The sequence below is a fragment of the Monodelphis domestica genome, chromosome 1 (assembly GCF_027887165.1).
Source record: "Monodelphis domestica isolate mMonDom1 chromosome 1, mMonDom1.pri, whole genome shotgun sequence".
NCBI classification, from domain to species: Eukaryota; Metazoa; Chordata; class Mammalia; order Didelphimorphia; family Didelphidae; genus Monodelphis; species Monodelphis domestica.
The window spans coordinates 213,327,833-213,355,582 of NC_077227.1; the positions used below are offsets into that span (position 1 = coordinate 213,327,833).

Here is a 27,750-nt window from a genome sequence, read left to right on the forward strand (position 1 = left end):
ATACTTAACTTTCATTATGTGATTATGACAATAATGAAATAATCTTGAAGCAAAAAATGAAGAAAAAATCATCTCCAAATATAAGCTTTTCTGTAGATAATATAAGTGCCTTTTCTGTCTCTGAGTATGAAAACAGACACTTGCCATATGTTCAGACTCTAGGGAAGAGAAAAGGTTAAAGAACCTTCAAAACAGTATGAATAAAGGACAGGCCCTGATGTCAGAATGATTGGCCCCTCTGGCACTAGTTACTATGGCAAGTAAGGTAAGTATTAAATGTCCCTAGGCAACTCTTAGATGAGGTGCCCACCTACATCAGTAGAAGAAATTCTTAACCTGAAAGTATCCCACACACTGAAGAAATCACAGGTTTGGACTTCCTCCTTTCAAAAAAATGTTGAATTCTGAGGTTTTAGCAGGTTATTCTAGTAGAGATATGCAGAATTTAGCTAAAAATGTAGGACTGAAAGATGAGGGATAAAGATATAGATTTAGGATTTATCAGCATAGAAGCAATAGTTGAAGATGTGGGAGTGAATGATATTATTAAGTGAAAGGGAATCAAGAAAAAGAAAAGAAAAAGCCCAGAGAACACCTACCTACATGGATGAATTTTAGTCTTAGGAAAGCTAAATTTGAAAACTGTTTTAAAAAGAAAGAAACTATATTTATGTTTAACAGCTGATTCCCCCTTGGGCAAATTTCACTACATGCACATTTCCAGATTTTAATTCCTTATTATTTTACATCATAAAAACTATTCATTGAGAAGTATAATGATTAAAAATTAAAGGTTGGACAAAATATAAAAGAGTGTCATCGCCGAAATTATTACTCAAGTCAGAATGACTTTTTATGGTAGTTTATTTATTTACAAAAGGAGAAAGAGGGAAAGTAAAGAAATAAAAGAGAGAGTAGGTAATTACTCTGGCCTGGTCCAAATCAGGCAGGACTTCAGAGGCCCCAACAAAGAGGGGCCCAGAGGTAAATTAAACAAGGATTTTAGCCAGGAAGCCTCCTCCAAGACAAGGGGTCTCTTCAGAGGCTAGTACCTCCAGAAAAGCCAGGTAAGGGGGTCAGCCTTTTTCACTCAGGAATGTGGTAATTCTAAGGGAAAATCGAAGAGTGGTCTGAGGTCCCAAGTCAGAGCTCCTTCAAGGTCAAGTTCCAAGGTAAAAGAGCTGGTCACAGGAAGTTCTTGCTACTTTTAAAGACCCTTCCTTTCATCCCTTCCTGTGCCTTCCTTCCACTTTATGTGGACCAATTACAGCTATAGCTTTGCTTAGGACTGCCCAGGGAGCAATCAGTCGATTCTGATTTGTCATTCACTATAGCACACATGGGTCACAGACCTCATCATATTTAAGAATAAGTGGGATGATTAAATCTAAAAATGGGCAGGGGAGAGTTAATCCTATCTTCACAGAAGCAACATGGCATAATGGATAGAGAGCTAGCCTGAGAGTCAGGAAGGCTTAGGTTTAAGTCTAAGTAATTTTGAGAAAATCATCTAACCTCTCAATACATTCCAAGAACTCTCTAATTCCAGGAGTATTCAAATTGCCAATGTGGTCTTAAAAGGGAGTTTCCAAACAAGAAGTTCTCTATATAAATAAAATTATAGCTCCACAGCAAAAAAAAAAAAAGGAGGTCACTTATCTATACTAAGTTACAAAATAAAGGACTGGAAATATATGCTCTATTTGTTATGAACCTCTCAACAGAGCCTGATACAATACAAAAGCCTTAGTTTAAAAATATCATTTGACTTGAAATATACTCATTCTAACCTAGGGACCATGATCTTGTCTTTTTAATATTTTGAAATGTGTATTCCAGTATAATTTATTTCTTTTGCAATTATATATACTTTATTTTATGCATTTAAAAAATGATTATTTTGAGAAAAGGACCATAAGCTTCACCAGACAAAGGAATCCACAACACAAGAAAAGTTAAGCACTCTCACCTGCCATAGAAGATGCTATTACTATCCTAAATTCCAATGCCCAGACATAGAAATGTGCCTAGCAAAAAGTGAAGAATATGTTTTTTGCCTGTTCCTTGATTGTTTCTTAATAGCAGGCTTTCTAAAGTTGCCTGTGAGCTTCAGGTCATGGCAACAATGAGTAGAGATGGACCTGGCCATTAGACTCTCCTTTGCCCATGGAATTTTTTCCCTTTCTTCTTTATTCTCCTAAAGCTAAAGACCTAAAACAATAATTACAGGTTGGCAAAGAAAAATGGAAGAAAAAAGGCTGGGACAATCTTCTTTATTTATTAATAAAACTTTAACTTTGAAGTATACACACAATATATAAGCACATGTAAGAATAAATCAAACTGCATTTCCACAAATTAATTAATTAATTAAGACCCTATTGGGGCAGCTAGGTGGCTCAGTGGATAGAGCACCAAGAATAGAGATGGGAGGTCCTGGGTTCAATTATGGCCTCAGATACTTCTAACCTCTGTGACCCTGGGCAAGTTGCCTAGCCCCTACCACTCTTCTGCAATTCTGCAATTATAGAAGGTAAGGATTTTTAAAAAAAAAGCCTATCATGTGCCTAAAAAATCATATTAGATACTGGAGGTAAAAAGATAAAAATTAAACAACCCTTTCCTCAAGAGATACACATTCCATAGGAAAAGGCAACATAAATATACAAAATTACATTCAAAATAAATACCAGGTGTTTTTTTTTTACTTTGTATATTTGACCCTGCTCGCTCTTTCATAGACAGTTCATATATGTTTCATGTAAGAGTCCATGATTTTTCCAATAAAACAATGGTATAATACTTATACTCCTGACCAAAAACCTGATACCTGACTTTTCATAAAAAATGACAACTATCACCATATTCTAATCAAATAGAAATTACATAATTCTCAAGCTTTCTAAAATGTATATAAATCAATTAAGCAGAACAACATAGTAAAAATGGCAGCAAGGTGACACAGAAGTTAGCATGTTGGGCCTGGAGTCAGGAAGACCTGAGTTCTAAGCTAGCCAGAGACCCTCACTAGCTGTGTAACACTGAGAAAATCACTTAACCCTGGTTACCTCAGTTTCCTCATCTATAAAATGAGCTTGAGAGCAAAATGGAAAACCACTCCAGTATCTTTGCCAAGAAAACCCCAAATGGGATCACAAAGGGTTGGACACAAATGAAACAAATGAACTACAAACATAAACATGTTATTTCATAGGATAAGATATTACAGTTCATTGTAAAGTTATCTTCTTTCTCCTTATTTCCTTTCTACTTTTTATTAAAATAAATCAAAAGCTGATCCTGAATAAGGGTTATGGAATTCAGAGGACCTGGGTTAAGCAGATTTTTCAGAGATCTCTGAAAAAAGATGGTATTTCTTATGGCTTTTTAGTAAACCATCTAAGAAGGTGATTCTTAAGCCTCGGTGGCCCTCTTTCACCATTCTACAACCACCAAGAACAAGCAGAAGCACAAATATGAGAACTATTACGTATTTTTGGTTCACTCATGGATCACTGTGGCCAAAAAACATTCATCTTGTGATAGACATCATTTTCTGTAATACTCTCAAAAATCTCAAGCTGCTTGTTGCAGCAAGAGCCCATCTTTTAAAACCAAAATCTTCCCAATGATGTGAAACAGCTATGAGTCATGGAACACAATGATTTTGGAAAAATCAAAATTACAGGTAGCCAATAGGGCAATGAGAAGACATTCAGTGGGAGTGGCAGGCTGTAACATATTACCTTGTAGGTAATGACTTATAGGCATGAAATGATAATGATGATGATAGCTAGTATTTATATAGCACTTTCAGATTCGCAGAGCACTTTTCAAATATTATCTCATTAACCTCACAAAAACTACAGTAAGAGCTATTATTATCCCCATTTTACAGATGAAGAAACTGAAAAAGAAAGCTGTTAAGTGACTTGTCCAGAATCACAGAGCAAATAATTATCTGTGATCAGAATGAAAAATATCATTAAAGGAGAGTTAAGTGTGGTAAAGTAGTAACTGGACTTGAAGCCAGGTCCAGGAAGACCCAGGCTTGAATCCTTTCTCAGATATTTATTCGCCGTGGAACACTTGACAAGACACAGAACCTCTCTGGGTCTCGGTTTCTTCATCTTCAAAGTCAGGGGGTCCCTTCCAGCTCTGAAATACATGATCCTAAGATATCCAATCTTTGTGATTCCAGTAAAGGAGGTGGGCTGGTCAAGAGTAAGAGATAACAGAGACATAGTCCAACTGCCATACTAGTGTTCTTGAGAAAATAAAAGAATCAGATGAAAGCATGAAAGAGCTTAAAGATACACCTGTGAAGGAACTTTCCACCCAACATTTATGATGTAAAGATATCATCTAACTGAGAAACAGTATGGCACCATGTGTAAAGAGCCAGCCTCAGAGTCAGGGAGACGGGAGATCAGATCATGCCTTAGACACATACTGGTTATGACGTGGACCAAGTGATTCAAACCTCCTGAGTCTCTCAGCAACTTTCCAACCCTTTCAATAGCTGGGAATTCCTTACAGCACTGAAATCACAGATCCAGACTAATACTAATAATAATAATAGCATTTATATCTATTGCTTGCTACATGTGAGGCACTATGATAAGTAATTTACAATTATCATCTTAGTTGGTCCTCATGACAAGGCTGAAAGAAAGATGCTATTATAATCACCATTTTGCAGATGATGAAGATGAGGCAAACAGATTAAGTTATTTGCCCAGGATCACATAACCAATAAGTATGTGAGGCCGACTTTGAACTCAAGAGTTTCCTGACTCTAGGACCAGCCCTCTAACTACCTATCTGTGATAATAATTTAATGACTGATTTTTAATAAATATAAAAGAATCTATATATTCAAATGAACTATTAGGATTATTTAAGCCATAGGGCTAATGAGGACCATTTGGAAGTAATTGGGATCTTAGCATCTAAGGACAAGGTAAAATAGTCTGCTTTGGAGGCAATATATTTAATGAAATGATGCTATAAATATTAAAAATATTTTTAATGGAAAAGCACAATAAAGCTGACCACATAATGGCCACTTCTCCCTATTTTTAAGCAACCAAATTCTATCAACGTCCTTTACTGAGCATATAACCAATGTATCTTTTTTTTATCCTTATCTTCCATATTAGAATCAATACTGTGAATTGGCTCCAAGGCAGAAGAGAGGTAAGGGATAGGCAATGGGGTTAAGTGGCATGCCCAGGGTCACACAGCTCAATGTAACTTTTGAATTCAGCCTTCATCCCTGGAGGGGGAGTTTAAAAGACAGAAAGTAAACAGAGCCTGATCTAATCAAAATATCACAACCAGGATTTCAGTTTTCTTCTAACTTAGTAGCCTTTAGCATCCAGTCCAGTCCTTTCTCATCTCCACCATTTTGCTCACCTAGTCCCTTTCCATCTGTTTACCAAGAATGAAGATGCTTCAGATTTGGGATCTGATGTGCTTCTGTTGCCTGCTCAAACATACTGCAGGCCAACCCTAAGTTACCACACACTGCAAAAGATCTTCACAAGCAACTTATGGAACAAAATATTTTCATGACCCTTCAGAATGCCTGCCTCTTTGAAGCTCTGAAAAATGAAGAATGCATTCATGTATTACACTCAATTTATGTATCCGACTCAATGAAAATTCGACTGGGCCAACAGAATTAACTCTAGAGAAATTCCTTAAAATCAATATTACCAGTACTGATATTCACCAAAGTTAAATCCAGGCATCTAAAGATGAATCCAGGCTCTCTACAAAAATCCTGCTCAAATTCTACTGAATTAAAAGAGTCCACTCCTAACACAAGTCAGCTCCATGCAGAAGGCAATCATAGCCAGAATCAAAGTAGAAAAAAGCAAAACCTATAAAAAAGCAAAAAACCCACCTATTCTTGGGTTTTGCATCAGTGAGCCCAACAGTTTAAACACCATGGTTCTCAACAACATCTCAACCAGTGTGAAAAAAGTCCTTGACAAATTGGATAGATATCTTCCAAATGTTTTATCAAAAAAGAGTCTGTCCTCTGATCAATAATGTTCTTAAAACCATAGATCAGGCAGTGATCCCCCCAGTAGATACCATCTGGCATATTAAAAGTTCGTAAAGGAAATGGCCTACATTTTAACAAAGAGAATTATATCCTGCTTATTATTTCAAGATTTCCCCAGTTGGGAAGATGTTCCACATTCAAGGCTTTTGACTAAAGATGCCAATTTCCATAATGATTAGACAACTGATGATTAGGAAAAATCACATTTCCCCAAGATAGCGCTATAGTAATCTTCTTTGGATTTCAAAAACTTTCCTCTTGGTGCTCCCTCTTAAAATAAAATCTTCCTTCTTGGGAGAAGGGTGAAGGTGAAGGTTGGGGGTGGGGTGGGGAGGGCAAGAGGAGAACTTGAATCAGAAGACCTCAATTCAATTCCTGTTTCGACAATTTATCAGGCATGTGGTTTTGAGCCAGTCATTTAATTTCTTGGGTCCTCGGTTTCTTTATCTGTTATTATGAGATTGGCTAAAACTTGCCCTATTTATGGAAGAGCTATTATGATGATCTAATAAGATTATGTATATGAAAGTACTTCATAAACTCACTTTTGTAAAAAAAAAGTTTAGATTTACAAAGTGCCTTTCCTACAACCCTGACCTAGGTAACATAAATATGTGTGTATGCCTCTATGAGTGTACATGTATGTGTGTGCATGTGTGTGTGTGTGTTGTGAACTTTAAAACTACTCCACCCTACTCAGACCGTACTTTAGAAGATTTGATTTAGCTATTTCCTGATTGTAACAATGGAGATACTTGGTCTAACAGAATCGGGAATGTCTTGGGAACTTTGTATTGCTCCACCCTACTTAGTCTAACAAGGTCAGGAATGTCTGCACCCATACTTAAGGATTAAGTATCTAGGAGAATGGCCTTTGATAGACATGTGCAGAAACAGCTGACATACCCCTGGGCTGTCCTAAGTCAAGCTAAGCTACCATTGGTACATATAAGATGCAGGAAAGTGACGTAAAACTGCCTCTATATAGGGCGCGTCACTTCCTCTCTTCACTCTCTTTCCCCGGAGAGGTGGATCTGGCTGATCACTTCCTGTGAGCAGCCTGAGCGCCAGTTCGATCCTGGAACTCGAGCCTGGAGGAGCTCCCTCAGACAGCTTCCTTGAGACGGTCTCATGGTGAGTGATAAGACTTGACTTCCTTTTCCCTTGGGCTCAAGGGAGGCCCCTTTAGCCAAGGCCTTTAACTCCTGCCTGGCTCAGCCTGAGTCAGAGCAGTTTAACTCTTTCCTCTCTCTATTCTCCTTAGTTACTTCTCTCTATATTAATTAAAATCACCATAATTTCCAGCTGACTTGGATATTTTGTTATTTGGGATATCCCATGGCGACCAATAATTAATTTAGATATTAAGTCACAACTATAAAATTATCCATACGGTTTGTGCATGTGTGTGTGTGTATGTGTGTATTTCCCCCATTTAATAAATAAGGAGACAGACACTTCAGATAAAATTACTTGCTCAAGGTCACACTGCTATATTATATATCAAAGACAGACTACAAACATGTGTCCTCACTCCAAGTCTGGCAATTATCCTACTATACCATAACGTTCTGTAAAGCATCACGTAAATATAATTTATAACTGTAGACAACTTAGCAACCACACAAGAAATTCAGCTTCATAATTTATGGTCACAATTGGTTTGATAACATTTTTCTTTTTCCAATCTCTCTCTGTGTTTCCACTCTGCTTAACACAGACTTCCCCTACCAAGTCGAAGGGATAAAAAACTAGAATTAAAAGGAGAGATGAAGAATCAGAATCCAAAAAGATCTCAACAGGATAGAATGATGGTCTAAATCCAACAAAATTAAATGTAACAAGGATACATGTAAAATTTCACACCTGGAGTAAAAAAACAACTTCACAAATAAAAGAAAGAGATAAGAGTCAGCTAAAAAAAAAAAACTGAGATTTTAGGGGACTAACTCCAAACCTAATGAGTCAACAGTAAAATGTGATAGCCAAAAAAAATGTATGTTAAGAGAAACAGTGGATTAGGGAGCTAGTTCTCCATTCTAAGCTATGTTAAGAAAAACAGTTTTAAGAATTAAGGAGTTAGTTCCCCAAGATATTCTTGCCCTAGTTAGACCACATCACAGTCCTAGGTACCACATTTTAGGAAAGACACTGATAAGCTGAAGAATACCCAGAATAGAGCAAGGAGAATATTTTGAAGTCTCAAAATCATGACAATTGAGAAAAGCAGACAAGGAACTGGGGATGTTTAGTCTGGAAAAGAGAAGTGTGAGGGCAGGAGTTCTTAGATTTCAGGGAATCGATGAACTTAGGTGGGAAAAAATTGAATCCTTATTTTCAGTGATCTCTAAGAGAAATGTAATATTTCAATTATTTAAATACATTATTCTAAGCAAGGGTCCAGTTCTGCCAAAGTGCCAAAGGGTTTCATGAAACAAGAAAAGTTAAGAACCCCTATAGAAGGGGAACATGAAAGTATTCATCAAATATCTAGAAGGTAATAACACAAAAGAAGAGAGTTGAGATGCTTGGCCATAGAATGCAAAACTAGAGTCAATGGGTAGAAATTAAAAAGAGGAAAATTTTAGGTTGATATTGGCAGGGGGGTTTGAGGGAGGGTGGAGAAAGTCCTAATGAAGCTATCCAAAAGTGGAATGGGTTCACTTAGAAACTCCTGGATTCTCCATTTCCATGATAGATGGCCCAGATGGCCCATTGTGGGGAAGGTTCTAAAAAATATTACTATTCAGTTACTGGCTGGACTAGATCTGTGGTTCCTTCCATCTATAACCCCCAGAGATTAATTGTGCCAGCATTGACCCGAGCCAAAAGATCTAGGAAAGAAGAATTATACAAAGTGAAGGTTGGTGCTGAGAGCCAAAAAGAGTGATTTCTAACTCGTTATGCTAAGGGGTAGAGAAGTGGAGAGAACACTGGGCTTTACTTCAGGCCTTACTTCAAATTTAGCCTCAGAAATGTCCTAACTGTGTGGCCTTGGACAAGTCACTTAATCTCTACATGCCTAGAAGGCAGCTAGGTGGCTCAGTGGACACAGCCCTGGGACTGGAGTCAGGAAGACCTGAGTTCAAATTTAATTTCAGACATTTACTAGCTATGTGACACTAACCACGTCACTTAACTTTTCTCGGGCCCAGTTTTCTCATCTGTAAAATGAGAATATAGTAGCACCTCCCTCACAGGGTTATTATAAAAATGAAATGGAATAACGAATATAAAAATTTATAAACCTTAAAGTAATATGTAAATGCTAGCAATTATTATTAAATTATTATTTAATATCTTATATTATAAATTGTTTTGTTATTATAAAATTATTAAAACAAGAACATTTTCAAGCTACTTAAGCCATATATAAATAACATTAGTATACTCATTAACTCCAGCTTCTTTTGATTTTCCAAAAACATAATGCATTTCCATTCATTCACCTACATACCGAATCATTTGCTCCCAAAGCAAGTGCAAGATTCACTAGAAGAAAAAAAAAAGAAATTTCATTAAGATTTTTTTATACTTTTCAAGACATTTTTACATTCAAATGCTTACAATGTGATAATCAAACTATAGATAATTTGAATATATCTCTTTTTGCTTTTTAAATCATTGAATTGGAAAATAGCAAGGAAAAATAGTGATTTTCAAACATAACTATCCTATGACTTTCCCAGAGTGAAATTTTAAATAAGGTGTTTAACCTAGCAAAAGAAATTTCTCTGAAAATTTGAATTGAACATGTCTTTTGAAAAAGTTATTTTTTTTAATAGAAAACTTAATAAGAATGCTTTCCAGGAGTATGCTGAATAGTATTGTGGGGAAAGTACCTGCATCACATTTGATTTTCAATGGCCAAAATCCTATTGATTTTTTTAATATGAACTATAAGTATACTGGAAATGACAAATGCCACACTTAGGATGACCTTTCTCCATAAATAGCTGGCACATGTCCCTCCCTATCATCATACTGTCATGTCTCATTATCCATCCCCTCACTAGTCCTACTTGAAGCTAGGAGACAAGTCTCTCCCTATCCACAAGCTACTGGATTCTCTTATCACTTCACATTGGGTCATTAGCAGCTGACTTAGCTGCAAGGAATGGGATTCTGTGTGCCTCCAGCATTGCCACATTTCCTTTTAGTCACATACTGTGCCTAACACAGGAAAAACGGTTATAATTGCTGATAAGATTATTGCTTCCCATAGAAGCAATGTCATGAGTGGAAATTCGCTGTTTCTGTCATGGATGAACTAAAAAAGCTGTTGTGAAGTAACTGAGGCATCCACCTGCTATGTACAAAGGGAGAACTGTTACCTTATTCCAAGATGTCAGCTTACAAATTAACGTTTGGAAGATAACCAGTTTGTAACTGGTATGGATCTCTTCTAACAAAAGGGAAAGTAAGAAAGGAATAAAATCATATCCTTCTCCATTCAATCCTAGAATCCTTCTCTATCTAAAAACTTATTGGTATTCTAATCTAGATGTAAAAGTAAGATTCTGGGGAAAAGTGAGTAAGAAATAAATAAATATAAGTATAAAAATAAACATGATTAACAGAGTAACTACCAACTTTAAGATTTTAATATCTAGAAATTATAGTTTCTGAGTTATGTTCAGAGTTATTCCCATCCTCTGTATGTATATAGGCCCTCAAATAGAACTAGAAAAGTCCTCCTCATAGCTACCTTTCACCATTTTCTCTTCTTTCAAAGCTCAGTTCAGGTGCCATTTCTTGTAGAAGGGCTTCCCTGATTCCTCTAGCAAACTTTCTCCTTCCTCCTCAGTTTAAATAGTTAAAATCTTTCAAATCTTTCAAATTCAGGATTTATCATACATAGAATCATACTTAGTATTGATTCTAAAGTGGAAGGTGACGGTTTTAAAAGTAAAAAAAGGATTTAAATCCAGGCCTTCTTGACTGGGTACCTACTCACAATGTCTTACTGCTTTCTCACAGGGATAAATACAAAAGAAAAAGAAGATGGATGAAAATCTGACTTAAGAGCATCAGATGAAAAGAAAGAGAGGTGACCTCAATGTCAATGTCAGCCAACTCTTTAACAGGGCTACTTTCTATGCAATATTAATGTGTTAATAGGAATCTATAGTATCATGGAAAAAAAAAGACACCCTTGCTGTTCTCTGGCTAATCCACCCACAACAGGAGGATTAGGTTCAGTTCCCAGGGCCACATTGAAGAGATGATGGCAAAGAATATATCCATGAAACACATACAACATCTAGAGACTTTGCCTTGTGGGGTACAGCTGAAGGAACTGGGGAATCTCTGCCTTAGAAAAAGAACATGATACTTATCTTCAAGTATTTGAAGGTCCATTGTGTGAAAGCAGAATTGGACTTCTCCTACATAGCTCACAAGACACATCTACAAGTGAAGGCTAGACAGCCACAGATACCAGAGTTGCTAAAGAGGGCACTATGCAATGAGTGTGAGACTGAACTCTACAGCCTCTGAAGTCCCTTCTAACTCAGATTCAAGATTTCAGAATACAATTTAAAAAGAACTGAGTATAAATAGCTGAATGGCACTATTACTACTTCAGTTCAAAAAGTTAAAACAAAAAGTTCCACCCACTCACACAAACAAAGCTGTTCCCAAGTCCATAAGTTATGCAGCAAAATAAAGAGCAATGTAAACATGCGCTAACATTCCAATAATTTGTCATAGGATAAAATTTTCACATCTCGAGAAAGACCTTCCCATCAAAAACAAATTAAAATCATGCAGCTTGGGGGAAAGAACATGAATTAATTGACTGATGAAAAAGCATTTATTAAGTACTCACTTAGTGCCAAGCAGTGTGTTAAGTGCCAAAGATACAAATACCAAAAAATACAATCTCTGTCCTCAAGGACCTTAATACATTTTAATGAGAAAGGCTTCATAAAGGGAGTACTTAGGTTGGAAAGTTAGAGAGATGATGAGCAAAACACTGGGGGAGGGGATAAACAAATTCCATCTACAAATAATGGCAGAGCTGATATGATTCAGGGTTCATGGCACTAGAATTAGAAGAGGGACGGTAAGCATTAGATGGATGTCAAAAGCTACCTGATCCTGGGGGCAGCTGGGTGGCTCAGTGGATTGAGAGCCAGGCCTAGAGATGGGAAGTCCTAGGTTCAAATCTGGCCTCAGCCACTTCCTAGCTGTGTGACCCTGGGCAAGTCACTTGACCCCCATTGCCTAGCCCTTACCACTCTTCTGCCTTGGAGCCAATACACAGTATTGACTCCAAGATGGAAGGTAAGGGTTTTAGAAAAAAAAAAAAAGCTACCTGATCCTAAACATTAAAAAAATACATAATTATCTACTACTAATAAACATCAGTATGTGTTCTTTGAAGAAATGTTAGTCTTTTAAAAAATGTAAAATTCTTAAAATTATATCCTATAACATACAGAATGGATGTTCTGCCTTACCCCTGTAGCTTTTGTCATAAAAGGTTTGAAGGGTAACTACAAGACTCCTTTTACCCCACTTTTTTTTCATATCTCTCTTCCCTCCCTATCCTACTGTTCTCCTTTTTGAAAGCAATAAGCCTCAATTTGCCCTAGAGGGTTCATTCAAGAAAGCTACACTTTCTTTATTCCTTTCTAGTCCAAATACTGAGAAGTCTTGGAAGTATTTTGGAGGAAAAAAATAAGTAAAAAAGGTTCAACAGGAAGACTAATAGGAAAAAGAAAAAATACCTGAATCTGGAATTCAATTCAACAAGTATTCCTTTAGTGGCTTAAATGGGCCAAAGATTGTGCTGGTGCTACATATAGAGGCAAAAATGAAAAATGTCCCTACGTATAGTCCTACTGGAAGATATAACATATACATAGAGAAGTAAATACAAAATATACAAAAAATAACTATTACTGAATTTACTGGTGAGTCTATGAACTTTTTCTACATAGGTTAACTATTTCAATATAATTGATTTCTTTTGTAATATGTGTATTTTATTTTATGCATTTAAACATATTATTCTAAGAAAGAGTCTATAGGCTTCAATAGACTTCCAAAAGAGTCCAAACCAACAACCAAAGAATTAAGGTTAAATCTGAACCCCTTGGTGTAGAGGAAAAAACATTGAAGTGCTAATTAAGAAACTTAGGTTCTCAGTGGAATTGAGCATTGGCTATGGGAGGGTTTGGGGAGGGGAAGGAAAGAACATGACTCTTGTAACCAAGGAAAAATATTCTAAATTGACTAATTAAATAAAATTTTCCAAAAGAAAAAGAAAAGAAACTTAGGTTCTAAGAACTAAGTCTGTCATTGATTTGTTTGATAGAGAAAGAATCTACACTAAAGCTCTTCTCCACCGCCTTATCAAGGCATAGGGCAGACTCTTGGCTCTTAAGCATTACATTTGTGAAACACAGAATCCTTTTTTCAGTTTTTTCCAGGTTCAAAAAGTTTCATGTACAAGACTAGTCAATATTATATATTTTCTGTACAAAGAACAGTAGAGCTAAGCTTAGAAAAGCTCCAAATTAAGGAGATGAGGGTTGAGAGCTCTGTGCATGAGGAAATAGCCAAACTCAAAATTACAGATCCCCAAAGCATGGAAAGGAAAAAGCCATATGGCCCTTTCATTTCCTGAAAATTTTCATATGAATCCTTTGCTCAGTAAATATAATTGGTTTTGGTTCCTCCTCCTTGTTAGGTTTGATACCTCCAAATCCCTCCTCTACTTCTCCCCTTACTGGGATTTCCAAAGGTAGAAAATGGACATATTTTCCAGAGCTGGGAAAAAGAAAACTAGATGATAGTTTAAAAGTAACCAATCCAATTCAACAAGAATATATTGAGCACCTACTATGAGAAACTCTAGGATAATCAAGGAGAGGAAAAATGATAGCAAATAATATGACAGTTATATTATGGTCCCAATCTACATTTCCAGTCTTATTTCTAACCCTTTATATTCCTAAAACCTTTATCCCAGTCAAATCAGTTTGTTCTTTGTCTCTCAAACCCATATTATACTTTAATTTTACTTAAACTGTCATCTTCCTTGCCTCACCTTTCTCCAAATATCAAACCTTTACTCTACTCCCAAACTATTCCAGCCTACCATTGCCTACAATTGCTCCTACCTATGAACACCCATGGTATGTGTGCAGTCATTTAATAATTTATTAAGTGTCTGAATCATTCATTTAATAATTTTAAAAATGTTTTTTATTAAATGTCTACTGTCTTTCATTGTATCCCCAGGAATTAGCACAGCACCTGGCAAATAGTAGGCCCTTAATACATGATTGTTGAATTAATTTGACTATTGTGTGCCAGGCCCTATGCCAGGAAATTAACTGTACTGACTGATAATTTTTTAATTGCACTAAAATGTTATTTAATAATAAAAAATTTATACTTGTTATTTAAGTGTTTTTTACCATTGACTACTCTTTCTCCTGAGTTTGAATGCAGAGTTGGTTGTGGATTTTTTATTTTTATGCTTCAGACTTTAGAAATAATAGCCCTGCTCCATCCTAACCAAAATAGAAAATCAGAACATAAATGGAACATTTGCAAATACCAAGGAGAACCTGAAGAAGGGTACTGCTGTTTTCTCCCCAGCCCTCACTTTTGTATTGGCAAAACTACCTCTTTCGATTTCACAAACAACTCACTGTGGGGGGCAGGAGGGATTGTTGTTGTTTATGTTATACATTAAATAACTCTGAGATAACACCTTACCAGTAAGGCTAGGAATAAATATAAAATCCATTGTTAAGTATGATGGAATATTATTGCTGTGAGATAAGCCATATATGAATGTTGTATAGAACTTTGGGATATTAATCAAATCCTAAGGTCCTCACCTCCTTTCACATTTTTTTAGTATATGTTCCAGTTTAGTGGTAGGAGAGAAAACACCCCATATACTTGCAGTGATTCATTGTTAATGAAACCAATAATTGTTCTGTTTCTGGGATGTTCTTTTGTGCATTAAATCACTTCAAAAATTTAAAAAAAAATTTTTTTTAAGCTTCAGGTTTTTTTACCCTAAATAAAATATAAATTCTTCAACAAGGCATTTAAAGTCTTCCATAATTTGGCTCTAACTTATCTCTCCATCCATATTTCACATCCCCTTCTTTCACACATTCTATAACAATAATAATAATAATAATAGACACAGCTAGGTGGGGTTGATAAGACCAGAATTCAGATATATCCTCAGACACTTACTCAGCTGTGTGATCCTAGACAAGTCACTTAACTTCTGTCTGCATCAATTCCCTCAGAGAATTATATAGCTTTTATTATATAGAGAAATTATATATAGAGAGAATTATAGAGAAAATAATAGCTACCTCCTAGAATTGCAAAGATCAAATGAGATAATTATTTTACAAAGCATTATGCAAGCCTTAAAGTGATATATTAGTGCTAGCTAAATTTATTATTTATAAGATTTTCAAAGCGTTTACCTATATTATTTTATTTGATTTTCACAATAATCCTAGAAGTAGATACACCTTAAGATAGGTGTTATTATTAGCCCAATTTTACAAATTAAGAAACTGAGGTTGAAGGAGGTGGAGTGATATCCCTAGAATCAACCAGTCAGTCAACAAGTATTTGTTTGTTGACAATATTAAGCTCTTACCATTTTCCAGGTGCTGTGCTAAGCACTGGAGATACACAACTAATAAGTGTTTAAGGCATGACTCAAACTCAGGTCTTCTTGATTTCAATTCCAATGTTCTGTTCCTTCTGCCACCTTGATGCTTATAGTATCAAGATGCTATATTTTTAATAAAATGGACTAGTGACTATTCTCCCAAGTCAACCTATCATTTTTCAACTACATGTATTTGCTCAAGCCATTCTCAAAGTCTGGAATAATTCCTTCCTCATCAAAATCTTTCTGCACTTAAGGCTAGGCTCAAGTGCCGCCTTCACTCTGATCACTACCCAGCTAAAAAAGGTTCTCTTTTCAAATCCTGATGAAATGTTTTCTGGATCTCTCTCCTGCTGCTATCACATTCTCTCATTTATCAAATCTGCATTTATCAAATAGATCCTTAGCAGATTGTAAGCCCACTTCAACCAAGAATTATCTGTCATTCTTCATCTTTGTGTTCCCAGCACTTAACACAGTATTTAATACATTTATTCAAATGTGTTGAAACATTTATATTTTGTTTTCAAAATTAATGTTTGCTCAATGTTGACCCAATAAATATTAATAAATAATAAGTCTGACAGTAAATACCAGTAAAATACTAAAATTAACATGTTCTTAAATCATAATAAAATTTCATGTACAATTTAACATACCTGCTGTTGTTGATTTTCCAACACCCCCCTTTCCAGAAGCCACTACTATGATTTGTTTAACACCATCTATAGGTTTCTGCTTTGGAAGTCCTCGAGCCATGATCTGTGCTCTTCTGTCTTTTAATACATTACTGTCGGCACTAGATGACTTAAAAAAAATACATATATTACACATTTAGAATAAGATCATCAACATGTTGGCAATTGTTTTAAAATGCTTAGAAAGCAAAAATAAATTTAAGTTAAAATTACTGAGAGCAAATCACTAAGAATACTTTTTTTTTCTGGTCTGTCTTGCTTATTTCTACCACCTCAGCCTATGGTCAGTTACACTTAACTCCTAAGGCAAAAACTGGTACAACTGATAACAGTAATACTAGTTCATGGAACTTGAAATTTCTTAAAATGGGTAATAATAAAATGCAAAATATGAAGTATATGCAGGGTGTCACAACAGTGTTGGAGCAATTTAAAGATATTGAAGGCTTTAAGTTTTTACTTTAAAACTTTAAGCATGTGTAGCTTAAAACCTCACTAAGACTTTTGGGACAACCTGGAGAGTGGTACTAAAGGAGGCAAGAAGGCAATCATGTTAAGATGGAAAGAATACTTGTTCTGGAGTTAAGAGGACATAGTTTCAACTCCCCAAAGTGAATACTGTAGGAACTTAAATCAGGTTTCTTAATATCAATGAATCTCAGTTTCCTCATATATAAAAAGGAGGATGGACTGAATGACTTCTGAAGTTCCTTCAAGCTCTAGGTTTGTAAAGAGCAGAGGAAGAAGTTCCTAAAGGGTCTTAACTCTTCTAGCATTTGTTACTTATTCTTTAAGCAGAATACCAGTTAAGTTTCATTTGATAAACAGACTATTCTAACTGCATGCATGTAGGGAGGAGGATGTCTAGAAAAATGCAAATCCTTACATACAATTCCATTTCTCATGTCCTATGTTCATATCTGTCTCTCAGCACGAGAGAAATGATGGCCTGTCCTGATGACAACAATAGTGGAGAAGATGCGGAAGATGAAGTTGACTTAGAGGCAGAAGATATGTATTCAATTCTTGACCCTATCACTTAGGATCTTGGACAAGAGCTACCATTTATATATTGCACTTAAAAAGCACCACAACAGCTCTAGGAGGTAGGTGCTCTTATTAACCCCATTTTACCAATGAAGAGATTGAGGCTGAATGAGGTTAGGTGACTTGCAGGGGTCACACAACTAAAGGGGTATCTAAGGCCGTATTTAAACTCGGGTCTTCCAGCATCTAAGTCCTGCGCTCTAAACATTGTGTCACCTAGCTACTTCACGTCACTTTTATGGTCTGGCCTCAATTTCCTCATCGGCAAAATGTAAGGGGCTGGTGGACTATGGGACTTCTAAGTACGGGACAAAGGGTCTAGTCTCCCAGTTCGCCCTCGTTCCCACAATGCCTCTACTGACCCGCGGCCGCCAAAGTGAGGCCGGGCCGCTCTTCGGCCACGCAGAGCAGCGGACACAGCGCCAGGGCGAGGCCCCGAGGAGCAGCAGCAGCCTCCGCCAGGTCCCCATGTCCTCCAATCCATCCAACTCGCGCTGAACCAGCATGCAAACAACCCGGGACTCGACGCACGTTAATGACGTCACGTGGCAACGCTTGGCGTCTCCGCCCTGGAGACTGAGGAAGTGGTGTTTCCTGTAGGGCTGCTGCGCTGTAGCCGAAAAGCTCCGCTGCTTCGGTGGCGCCCGGAGATGTGGGGAGCTTGCCCTTGTCCTCCTGAGGCACCGTTTCTGTCGGACCAGGATACAGATTCCTTTGGTCCTGCGGACTGGCGAGTGTTGGTCTAAAAAACCTCTGGCCCCGAACTTCAGGGTTAGAGGCTGGAGTGAGATCGCAATTATTTGCATTCACAGCAGGGCCAAGCCACTCAATTGAGATAAGAAGCTAGGTACCCTGAACTAAAAGGACTTTAGATGCATTAAATAATTCATTACGTTATTAAATTAAATTTAATTACTTTAAATAATTGATAAATAATTCAATAAATAATTGAATAGCAGTAATTATCATGAGCTTATGGTGGGAATAGGCAATTTTAATTGCAATACAAAGAGAATAACAAAAGAAGGGGAAAGTTTTTTAAACAATTTTTATTAATTCTAAACGTGACATTCAACAAATATTAGTATTTTCACTTACAAAGGTCATAGGAGATGGTATATAAAACCGACATTCAACTATAACTTTCTTTTTTTAGGGGGTTGTTGCAGATTAATATTGCATGCATTTCTAATAATTATTGTTTTTAGGGGGAAAGTGGTAAAAGAAGTGGGGGGCCCACATTTGCACCCAGGCTCACAAGGTGATAAGGGCCCTGTATTAGTGTGTAGCTCAAAGGGAGGCTAAGAGAGATTTCTGAGAGACTTTCATTTCTGACAGAAGGGGAAGCAGGAGGTTGGAACTAAAAGCTAATTTGCTCTCAGAAAGGTGGATATTGACTGTAAGTTTATTTGCTTCCTGAAATATTGTTCATCTAGTGGATATGATTGTGTTCCATGTAACTTTTGATCTCTTTGTCATTTCAGGTAGGCAAGGGAGTACCTGAAGCTCTATTTCCAAGGCTTGACCCCTTTCCCATCTAATACTAGTTTCACAATTAAAACACATAGAGAATAGCAAAGAAATCCATTTATCCACATGGTGGCAAAACAAACCAGAGAAGGTATACACATATACAAGATAATACAAAATGAAGGAGTTCTCCAAATTGGAAGGAGATAACCCAGCCCAACCAAGAATGTCCTGGATCTCCCTCAAAAGGAAATTGGGTTGTGCATTGAGTAGGAAGCAGGAAGCAAGGACCTGATGGAGTCTGCTCTTCTCATGTCTTCTCAGAGTCTTTTCTTTCAGCAAGGGGTTGGCCTCTTCCATCTTCTATCTCAAAACTGGAAGCCAACTTAAATGTGCTTTGCTAGAAGACTGTAGCTTGGAAAGGCTATAAACAGGGATTCCCAAAGGCTATAGGAGTACTGGCTCTGATGAATGGCAAAGTGGAAATTGGCTGAGAAATGAACCTCTCACCTCTTACCAACTCCACCCTGCCCCTCTCATGCAAGAGCAGGGCCATCTCCACCTATAAGGAGGGTCCCATACTGATGGGCCTTAGGACAAGGATTACATTGGCTTTTCTTAATTGTTTTATTTTGTTGTAAGAGATCCCTCAAGGAGTGGGTATAATCTGTAAATGTAATGTAAGAACCAAAGATATCAATAAAACTTAAAAGATGACTAAAAAATTAATGAAAAAGATAGTAGACTAAAATAGGAAGAGTTTTAAATGCCAAAAAAAATTATTCTACAAATAACAGACAACCACTAGAGTTTATTGAGGAAAATGACGTGGTCAGACCTGCTTTAGGGAAAAGTACTATGGGGCTATGTGAAGAATGAATTGGAGTCAGTCAGTGGAGACTAACAAACCAATTAGGAGACTTGCAATGATCCAGTTGAAAGGTGATAAGGTCCTGAACTGGGCAGTGGTTGAGTGAGTGAAGAAAATGAGACATAACTGGAAGATTCTGTGACTACAGAAACAAAATATGTCAATCATTCAGGCAACAATCATTTATTATACCTTTAACTAAGTAAATGCTGATCATTTTGCTAAGTGCTGAGAATACAAGGAAGCTACAAAGGCAACAAGGTATTTCCAATGTATGATTTTCAAAGTTGGAATAAAATAGTTTTAGAACATGGTTGAGAAAATCCAGGGTGCAGGCTGGAAAGGAAGAAGGCAACTGAAGAAAACTGAAGGAATAAGACAACTGATATGATATGTGAGATGGGTGACTGTGAGGATAATACCAAAGTTGTGGACCTGAGTAACTGGGAGGATAGTGATATGCTTAACAGTAATAGACAAAGATTGATTGGAGGGGGAATATGATGAGATCTATGTTGGACATGTGGCATTTGAGACCAACTCAGAATAAATCATTTGAAATATTTAGTAGGCAATAAGCAATGTGGGGCTAGAACTCAAGAGAGAGACTAGAGCTGAATATATAGATCTGGAAGTCATCTGCATAGATATGTTAGAAGAAAAGAAAAAAAAACAGAGGAAAGGCATATCCCCGAACAGAGCCTTAGAAGACACAATTAGTGGAAGTAGGATGATGAACCAGAAAAGAAGACTAAGAAGGAACGGTCAGATAGGCAAAAAGAAAACTGGATGAGAGAAGTGTTATGAAAATTCAAAGAAAAGACAGTATCCAGGAGAAGAGGGTGCTCAACAGTGTTACATACTGGAGAGGGGTCAAATGAGATGAAAACTGAGAAGAGGCCATTGAATTTGGCAATTAAGATCTATAGAGCACAAACGATAATATTGGTGACATCTCACATTACAGAACATTTAGAAGAATATGAGAGGCGAGGAAGTAGAAATACTATGGATAGCTTTTTCAAGAAGTTTGTCTGACAAAGGAAAGAAAAATATACAATAAGGGGCAGGAATGGTTGGATCTATGTGAATTGTTTTTCATTTTTTAGGATGGCAAAAATTTTGGCATGTTAGTAAGCAGCAGGAAAGAGACCATAGATAGGAAGACTTGAAGGGTTGCAGGAAAGTAGAGGGATGAAAGTGAAGACAACCTGCTAGAGAACACACAATAGGATGGAACCAAGAATACATGTTGGCATTGATGAAGAGAAGAACTACCTCTTCATCAGAGACTGGAATAAGGGAGAAACTAGTCAGGATAGTAATTTGTGAGATGAGGGAGTCTGAGTGAATAGTCTCTATTTAATTAAATATAAGGCAAAGACTTCAGTTTAGGGGGCAGCTGGGTAGCTCAGTGGATTGAGAGCCAGGCCTAGAGATGGGAGGTCCTAGGTTCAAATCTGGCCTCAGACACTTCCTAGCCATGTAACCCTTGGCAAGTCACTTGAGTCCCATTGCCTAGCCCTTACCACTCTTCTGCCTTGGAGCCAATACACAGTATTGACTCCAAGAAGGAAGGTAAGGGTTTAAAAAAAAAAAAGACTTCAGCTTAGAGGGCAGGGGAAGGAATTCTGTAAAGGACCTTGAGGAGAGAAATTTTAGAAGAGCTCTCATGGAAAGTGACAGAGAAAAGAGAATGCAGATTTTTGTTTGAAAATTTTTTTTATTTAAAAAAAATTGAAAGGAAGGCCAAGAATGTAATGTAATGGAGGAAATACTTGATAGGTATGAGGGTTGGAGAAAACTAGACAGAACCAGGTCTCGACTGAAATTCAAAACATGGAAAGAACATGAGAACTGATTTTTTCAAATCATCCTGAATTCAGTGAACTTAATTGTGAAGTAACCAGTGCTAGAATAAAACCTTTTTTTTAAATACTTATTTTCTGTCTTAGAACCAATACTGTGGCAGAAGAATGGTAAGAGCTAGGCAATAAGGGTTGTGACTTGCCCAGGGTCACATAGCTAGAAAGTGTCTGAGGCCAGATTTTAACCTAAGACCTCCTTTCTCTAGGCCTGGCTCTCAATCCACTGCCCCTTAGTGTAAAACTTGAAAGAAGTTTGAAAGTATTTTGAAAGCCTTCTGAAAAACCTTTGTCAAGAGAAAAAATTTCCAAAGTAGGCATTCAAGAATGAGACAGAAGATACCATATTTAGTGATGATTCAGATGATGACTCTTTACAACCACAGAAAAAGCATCTCAAAAGCACTGATGACTGCCAAAGGTTTAAATAAAGCACAGTAGCAAAAATTGGTTTGAACTTTAAAAAAAAACCAAAACACTTTTTATTAGTGATTAACATAATTACAAGGAAAAGTCCATAGACACTCTAACTTTTAGATTTATAGATGGTTAATAGATATTGATTTTCCTTAATATCCCATTTCTCTTTCACAATACACATACATTCAACACTTAGTCAGGAACCAAAAAAAATCAGTGAAGATTGAGATAGACTTTCTTACCCCTTCTCAAAAATCATAAAACAGCATCTGAAAAGGTAGTTGCATGACTGTATTATAAAGAAGGGATAAAGGCTTTATTTAGACTGAAAGTTAAAAGTTGAAAAAATAAGTTTTCAACATATAAATTATTTCATTTTCAGAAAAAGTGATGCCACTACCTATTATTCTTACCAAAGGCACATAGCTGGCAATTATAAATTTATTCTACTGTACTAAATAGTATTTTATTAATATAACATTAAATATCCTAGGATAATGATTGGTGCAATTAAAGTATATATAGCTGCCATTAAGGACAGTGATGGTCTGTCTTGTAATATAAAGAATATATTTTTTAAAATCAGGAGGGAAAAAAGAGCAAGAGAAAAGGTCTAAAATGGAGGGAAATTTTCTTAATTACAGATTGGGAATTCCAGAGGGTACTGTGGAATGGGGCTTGCAAATGTAGAAGAGAATATTGAGGGGATTAAACTCAAGCTCCTGAAACTTTCTTAGCTCTGACCTTTCAAAGTCAGTCTTGTCCATTCCATTTCATATATTCATTCACCTAAGAAAAGGAAAGAATGAAGCACACAAAAAAGAAAGAAAAACAGCAGAGATGGGTTGCGGTAGTTGGGGGTGAAGGATCAGGAGTTAAATGTAGAGTTTCTCTTCAAAAGTGGAGAATGTATTACCACAAAATTGGAGAATAAAGGGAGGTGGGGTGGTTGAAAGGTATTCACCATAAGGCAGAGGCCAGGCAGAGTATCAGTGGATGAATAGAGCTCCATCAATGAAGGTGTAGTTGGGGCTGAATTGAAGTATATCATATGGAGTACTAAGCCTTTGTCCAGTCTACTTCCAAAGAAAACATCTTAGCATTGAAATGGGTTCTTTAAAATGATCCCATTATTGGCTGCTGAGCAGAAAGAGCCACTGAAAATTGCTTGTCAGCTCCAGGAGGGGGGAGAGAAGAGAGGAGGGAAAGAACATGAATCATGTAACCATGGAAAAATATTCTTAATTAACTAATTAATTTTTTTGAAAAAAAAAGGAGCCACTGACTCATTTGATCCTCAAAAATAATAATCTGGTGGCTCAGAAGATTGAAAGCCAGGTCTAGAAAAGAGAGATCCTGGGTTCAGATCTGGTCTCAGATACTCCCTAGCTGTGTGACCTTGGGCAAGTTAATTAACCCCATTACCTATAGCTCTTACCACTCTTTTGCTGTGGATCCAATATACAGTATTGATTCTAAGATGGTAGGTAAAGGTTTAACAAAAAAAATAATAAAAATGGATTCTTGGACTCTTCTCTTCCTCAACTATGGTTCAAATCAGGACTATTCAAATCTATTCCTAGAAGGATGATGATAGAAAGGACTGAATGACAAAGCTTGCTCACATAGCAACTAACATCTGAGGTCAATTTGAAGCTGGACTTTGGGTCTCTTCTTACTTGTTTCCTTCCTACATATGTGCAAACAAAAAGTGATTCCTAGATGAATGTGGCCAGTCTTGAAGGTGTTTTGGAAGTCTGGAAGTTTGGAGATCCTGGGTCCCTTGATTAAAGCTAACTGGTGGCAGGGAGAGTTTCTACATCAAAAGACAATTTCCAACATTGGGAAGATCTCAATCCCTGACTAGGCTTGCCAGAAGACTTCAACCAAGAAGATGTTTGAATAGTACAAAGCCAAGGTGAATTATAAAATGCTTTCTTTGGTTCCATAAACTGCTTTATGCCTTCTTGTTTTTAAGTATCAATCTCTCAGAAAACATAACAGTAGTTATAAATGACTACAATCTATTTTTGAGTCTCTTGTGGATTATGACTGTATTTAACATTTCGTTTGTGTGATGGAAATAATAGCTATCCTATATCTGATTCATATTTTAAATAAAGTACCTTTCTACTCTTGTCCTTTTGTTGAGATCCAGGCATGAACCAAACCAAAGTTTTTAAAGTAATATTTCCCTGGATTTTAGGCTGGTGAGGTAAGAGACAATGAATCATTTGAGTCAAAATCATCCCTCTTTGGAAGTAAGTTTCCCTAAGAACTGAACCAAATCCATGTGTAGGTTCAAAGTTGAAAGACCTTGAAGTGGGGGAAGAGCGGCTTTGTCCTTTATCCCAAAACCCTGAACAAATCAATTTTTTTTATTGTTTAAAAAAGGCAAGTAGATAGATTGTTCTTAGTCTACTTTCACCTTGTAGCTAAGATGGAGTCAAATCTGACCTGCTGCCTATTTTTGTGCAACTCATGAACTGCATAATTGTTTTTACATTTTTAAATACAAAATAACATCCTTAGCTTTTGTGCCATACAAAAATAGGCCAATACAAATTTGGCCTGTGGTCCACTGCATGATGATTCATTATCAGTAGCAGCAGCACAGGAGGAGCTATCCTCCAGTGCAGGATATTTTTTATTCTGAATGTTTGGATTATAGATTTAGGGCTGATGAGATCTGAGCAGTTATTTAATCCACCATAGTCATTTTTCAGATGAAGAAACCCAGGCCCAGAAACCAAGCCCTTATGTGACTTGCCAAAGGTTATCAAGTAAGTTAAGCAAAAAGGACTAAGAGTCAAATACAACTTCAGATTCAGTACTTTCCATGGTACTACACTGCCTCTCAAGCCAGACCGAAAAGAGGTAAAAATCAAAAAAAAGAATTCTTTTTGACAATACAACTAAAATACAAAAATAATTACATGGTTAAAGCTAATTTTAACCAATTTAGCCAGGGTCACAACCTCACACAAAATCCTGGAGAAGACATTCTAGGCAGAGGGGACATCATGAGGAGAAGTTTAAGAGGAAGGTAAACCGAAGGCATGCCCCAAGAAACAATGATCCATCCAGTTTGGTTGAAACATAGCATGCTAAGGGGGATACTGAGAAATAAACCTAGAAGGGTAGGGTAGACCAGATCATACAGGCCTTAAATGATAGGGTAAGAAGTTTGGATCTTGTCAACCAGCAATAAGAAAACACTGAGGCTTTTGAGCTAGAGAATATGATTATAATTGTGCTTTAGAATTATTAATCTGGCAATTGTGTTGGATGGTTTGGAAAAGGAGAGACTAAAGTCAGGGAAGCAAGTTTGGAACCTGTTTACATGAGCATAGTACATTTATTTGTTGAATTAAATTATATTAGTCCAGACAAAAGTTATAACCTATAGGATTGTAGCATGAAGTGGGAAAGGAAAGGGAGGAATGTCAAAAATGTCTATGCCATAGACAAGCAATAGAGATTATTAATAGCTGAATAGTATCCAAGATTGAACCTGGCCTGTGTAAACTCGGTGCTTTGGTAATAAATCACAGATTACAATCCTTTATTCTAATTTGGCATTTACTTTGGACTTTGCTCTAACTAGATGATATGACAGCACCAATAATCAATCTGCCTATAACCAGTGGTTATCTGTCTATTAAGATATATTTGTCATCCATGAGATAGATATCTATTCTATACACTGTTCTATCATTCCACTATCTTCCATTTCTAATCCTTTCTGAGCCAGCCCAGCTCCAAATTCCTATCTACCTCCATCATGCCACTTTCAACTCTATTAAGACAATCCTATCCTGTAGGAAGAAGGAAGTAACAATTCCTCTGTAATCTGCCTTCCTATGATTTTATTTCAATCTTCAGTAAACATTTATTATGCACCTGCTATGTAAAGTTCTGGAGTTACAAAAAGAAGCAAAAGACAATCATTGCCCTCAAAGATTTTTAAGTTAATGAGACAACATGTGAACAAATATATACAAAGTAAGTTATATACAGGATATATGAGAAATAATAAAAGAGAAGTTCCTGTAGAAGGTGTGATTTTAGTTGAGATTCGAAGGAAAATGAGATGGTTGTTAGTCCAATTGGAGAAGGAAGATCATTCCACGCATGGGAGACAGCCAAAGAAAATATTAGGAGCCAATAAATTAATGTCTTGTTCTTGGAAGTATTGTGTCCATTTCCGGCCCCACAATTTGATAAAGCCACTGATGAAGTGGAGAACATCTAGAGAAGGTAATCAGGATGGTAAAAGGCCTAGAATCCATGTGATGAGAATCATTTGAGAGAATTGGAGATGTCTTCCTGGAGAAGAGAAGATTCTGGGAGGACATGACATCTGTCTTCAAGTTCTTCAGGGTCTGTTGAGTATAAGAGGGTTTAGATTTGTTTTATTTGTCCCTGAGGGCAGAATGAAAGACAATTGGTAGAAATTAGGAAAAACAAATTAGAAACTGTCCAGAAGTGGAATGGACTGTCTTAAAAGATAGTGGCTTTCACTGCCCCATCATTACCAGCTGGTACTTTCTCCCTTCTCAATTCACCTTATACTATTGTTCTAATAAGTAATATCGATGTATTAGCCTGTGCTATCTTCCCTCTAGAATGTAAGTTCCTTGAGTTCATCAACCACTTTATTTTTGTCATTTTATGTTTCCGAACCTAGCACAGCATTTTTGTGCATGTTGGTATCAGAAATTCACCAAATTCATGTGAGATTCAAAAGAATTTTTGTTGGCTTCATGCTCCTGCCCAAATAGAAATATGTAATTTGTAATTGCAAAGAGCAGACTGGACAATTTGAGCTGTCCTTGGAACAGGAGCAATATGCTCTCTGTGGTATCAATCCACTTGGAGCCAGCTTCTGGAAATGCAGTTAGCAGGTGCTGGGAGGGAGGCGGAGTTCATTCCCCAATTCAGAGCATGTGCAGATATCCTGTTTCCTCTCAGCTTACAGAAGGATAATGAATTGAGTGTGAATACAAAAGGCATGACAAAAGCTCTTTCCCTTCCCTGGAAACTTTCAGGTAAAAAGAAGAACTATTGTCTGCTTCCAGATAGAGAGAGAGGTTATTATATTAAGAGAGCCTCTTAATCTCTCCACTCAGGCCATTATGTAGCAATGATACATGACTTGCTGTCCTTTTTTTTCTGTCCCTGTTGAGTTCATTCTTTCCTGATTTTTTTTTTCTAGAGTATCAGAGATGGAATGGACCAGATTATACACTTGTGAGCTTTAAAAGTTTGGAAAGGCCACCAGAGGTCCCATGACTAGAATCCACAGTAGAGGGTATGGTAGCCACAACATCTGAGCCCAGAGATGAGTCAGTCCAGCAGTGATCCCCCCTACAGCAAGAATGCATTAAGTTGCAAACTGGATGACGATTTGTCCGTTAGCTGTGCCACATCTAGAAGTGAACTTGACGGGGGAGAAGAGTTCCTAGTACCCACTTGAATTCTGGTTCACACTCTAGGGGATTAGGGCTCTCAATTTTGAATGTTTTTGTACTTCAGTTTTTACTATGTCATTTCCATAAATATCTCTTCGTAATGGCTAATTTATATTCATTTGTTAATTGATATTGAGGTGAGATCAATTGGTCAAAATTATA

At 36.8% G+C, this 27,750-nt stretch overlaps 1 protein-coding gene and 1 long non-coding RNA gene across 6 annotated transcripts in view; one reads left to right on the plus strand and one right to left on the minus strand.

Annotated features, from left to right (window-relative positions):
• The window catches only part of NUBPL (NUBP iron-sulfur cluster assembly factor, mitochondrial), a 365,055-nt gene extending 347,061 nt beyond the window's left edge, over window positions 1–17,994 (minus strand). For all 3 annotated transcript variants that reach the window (XM_007472517.3, XM_056810405.1, XM_056810404.1), the window contains exons 1-3: window positions 17,851–17,994; window positions 16,403–16,550; window positions 9,534–9,568 (exon numbers count right to left, since the gene is read on the minus strand). In XM_007472517.3, the coding sequence (XP_007472579.2) occupies window positions 9,534–9,568; window positions 16,403–16,550; window positions 17,851–17,994 (327 nt within the window). The remainder of the gene's footprint in view (window positions 1–9,533; window positions 9,569–16,402; window positions 16,551–17,850) is intronic.
• LOC107650585 (uncharacterized) lies at window positions 272–27,750 on the plus strand. Of its 3 annotated transcripts, none has more exons than XR_008914914.1 (4): window positions 272–369; window positions 11,057–11,126; window positions 17,373–17,547; window positions 27,333–27,750. It is a non-coding gene; the product is annotated as an uncharacterized LOC107650585 (long non-coding RNA). The 3 variants fall into 3 exon arrangements; XR_008914913.1 differs by lacking the exon at window positions 27,333–27,750 and adding an exon at window positions 18,973–24,579 and having other exon boundaries at window positions 17,373–18,335; XR_001626138.2 differs by lacking the exon at window positions 27,333–27,750 and adding an exon at window positions 18,973–24,579.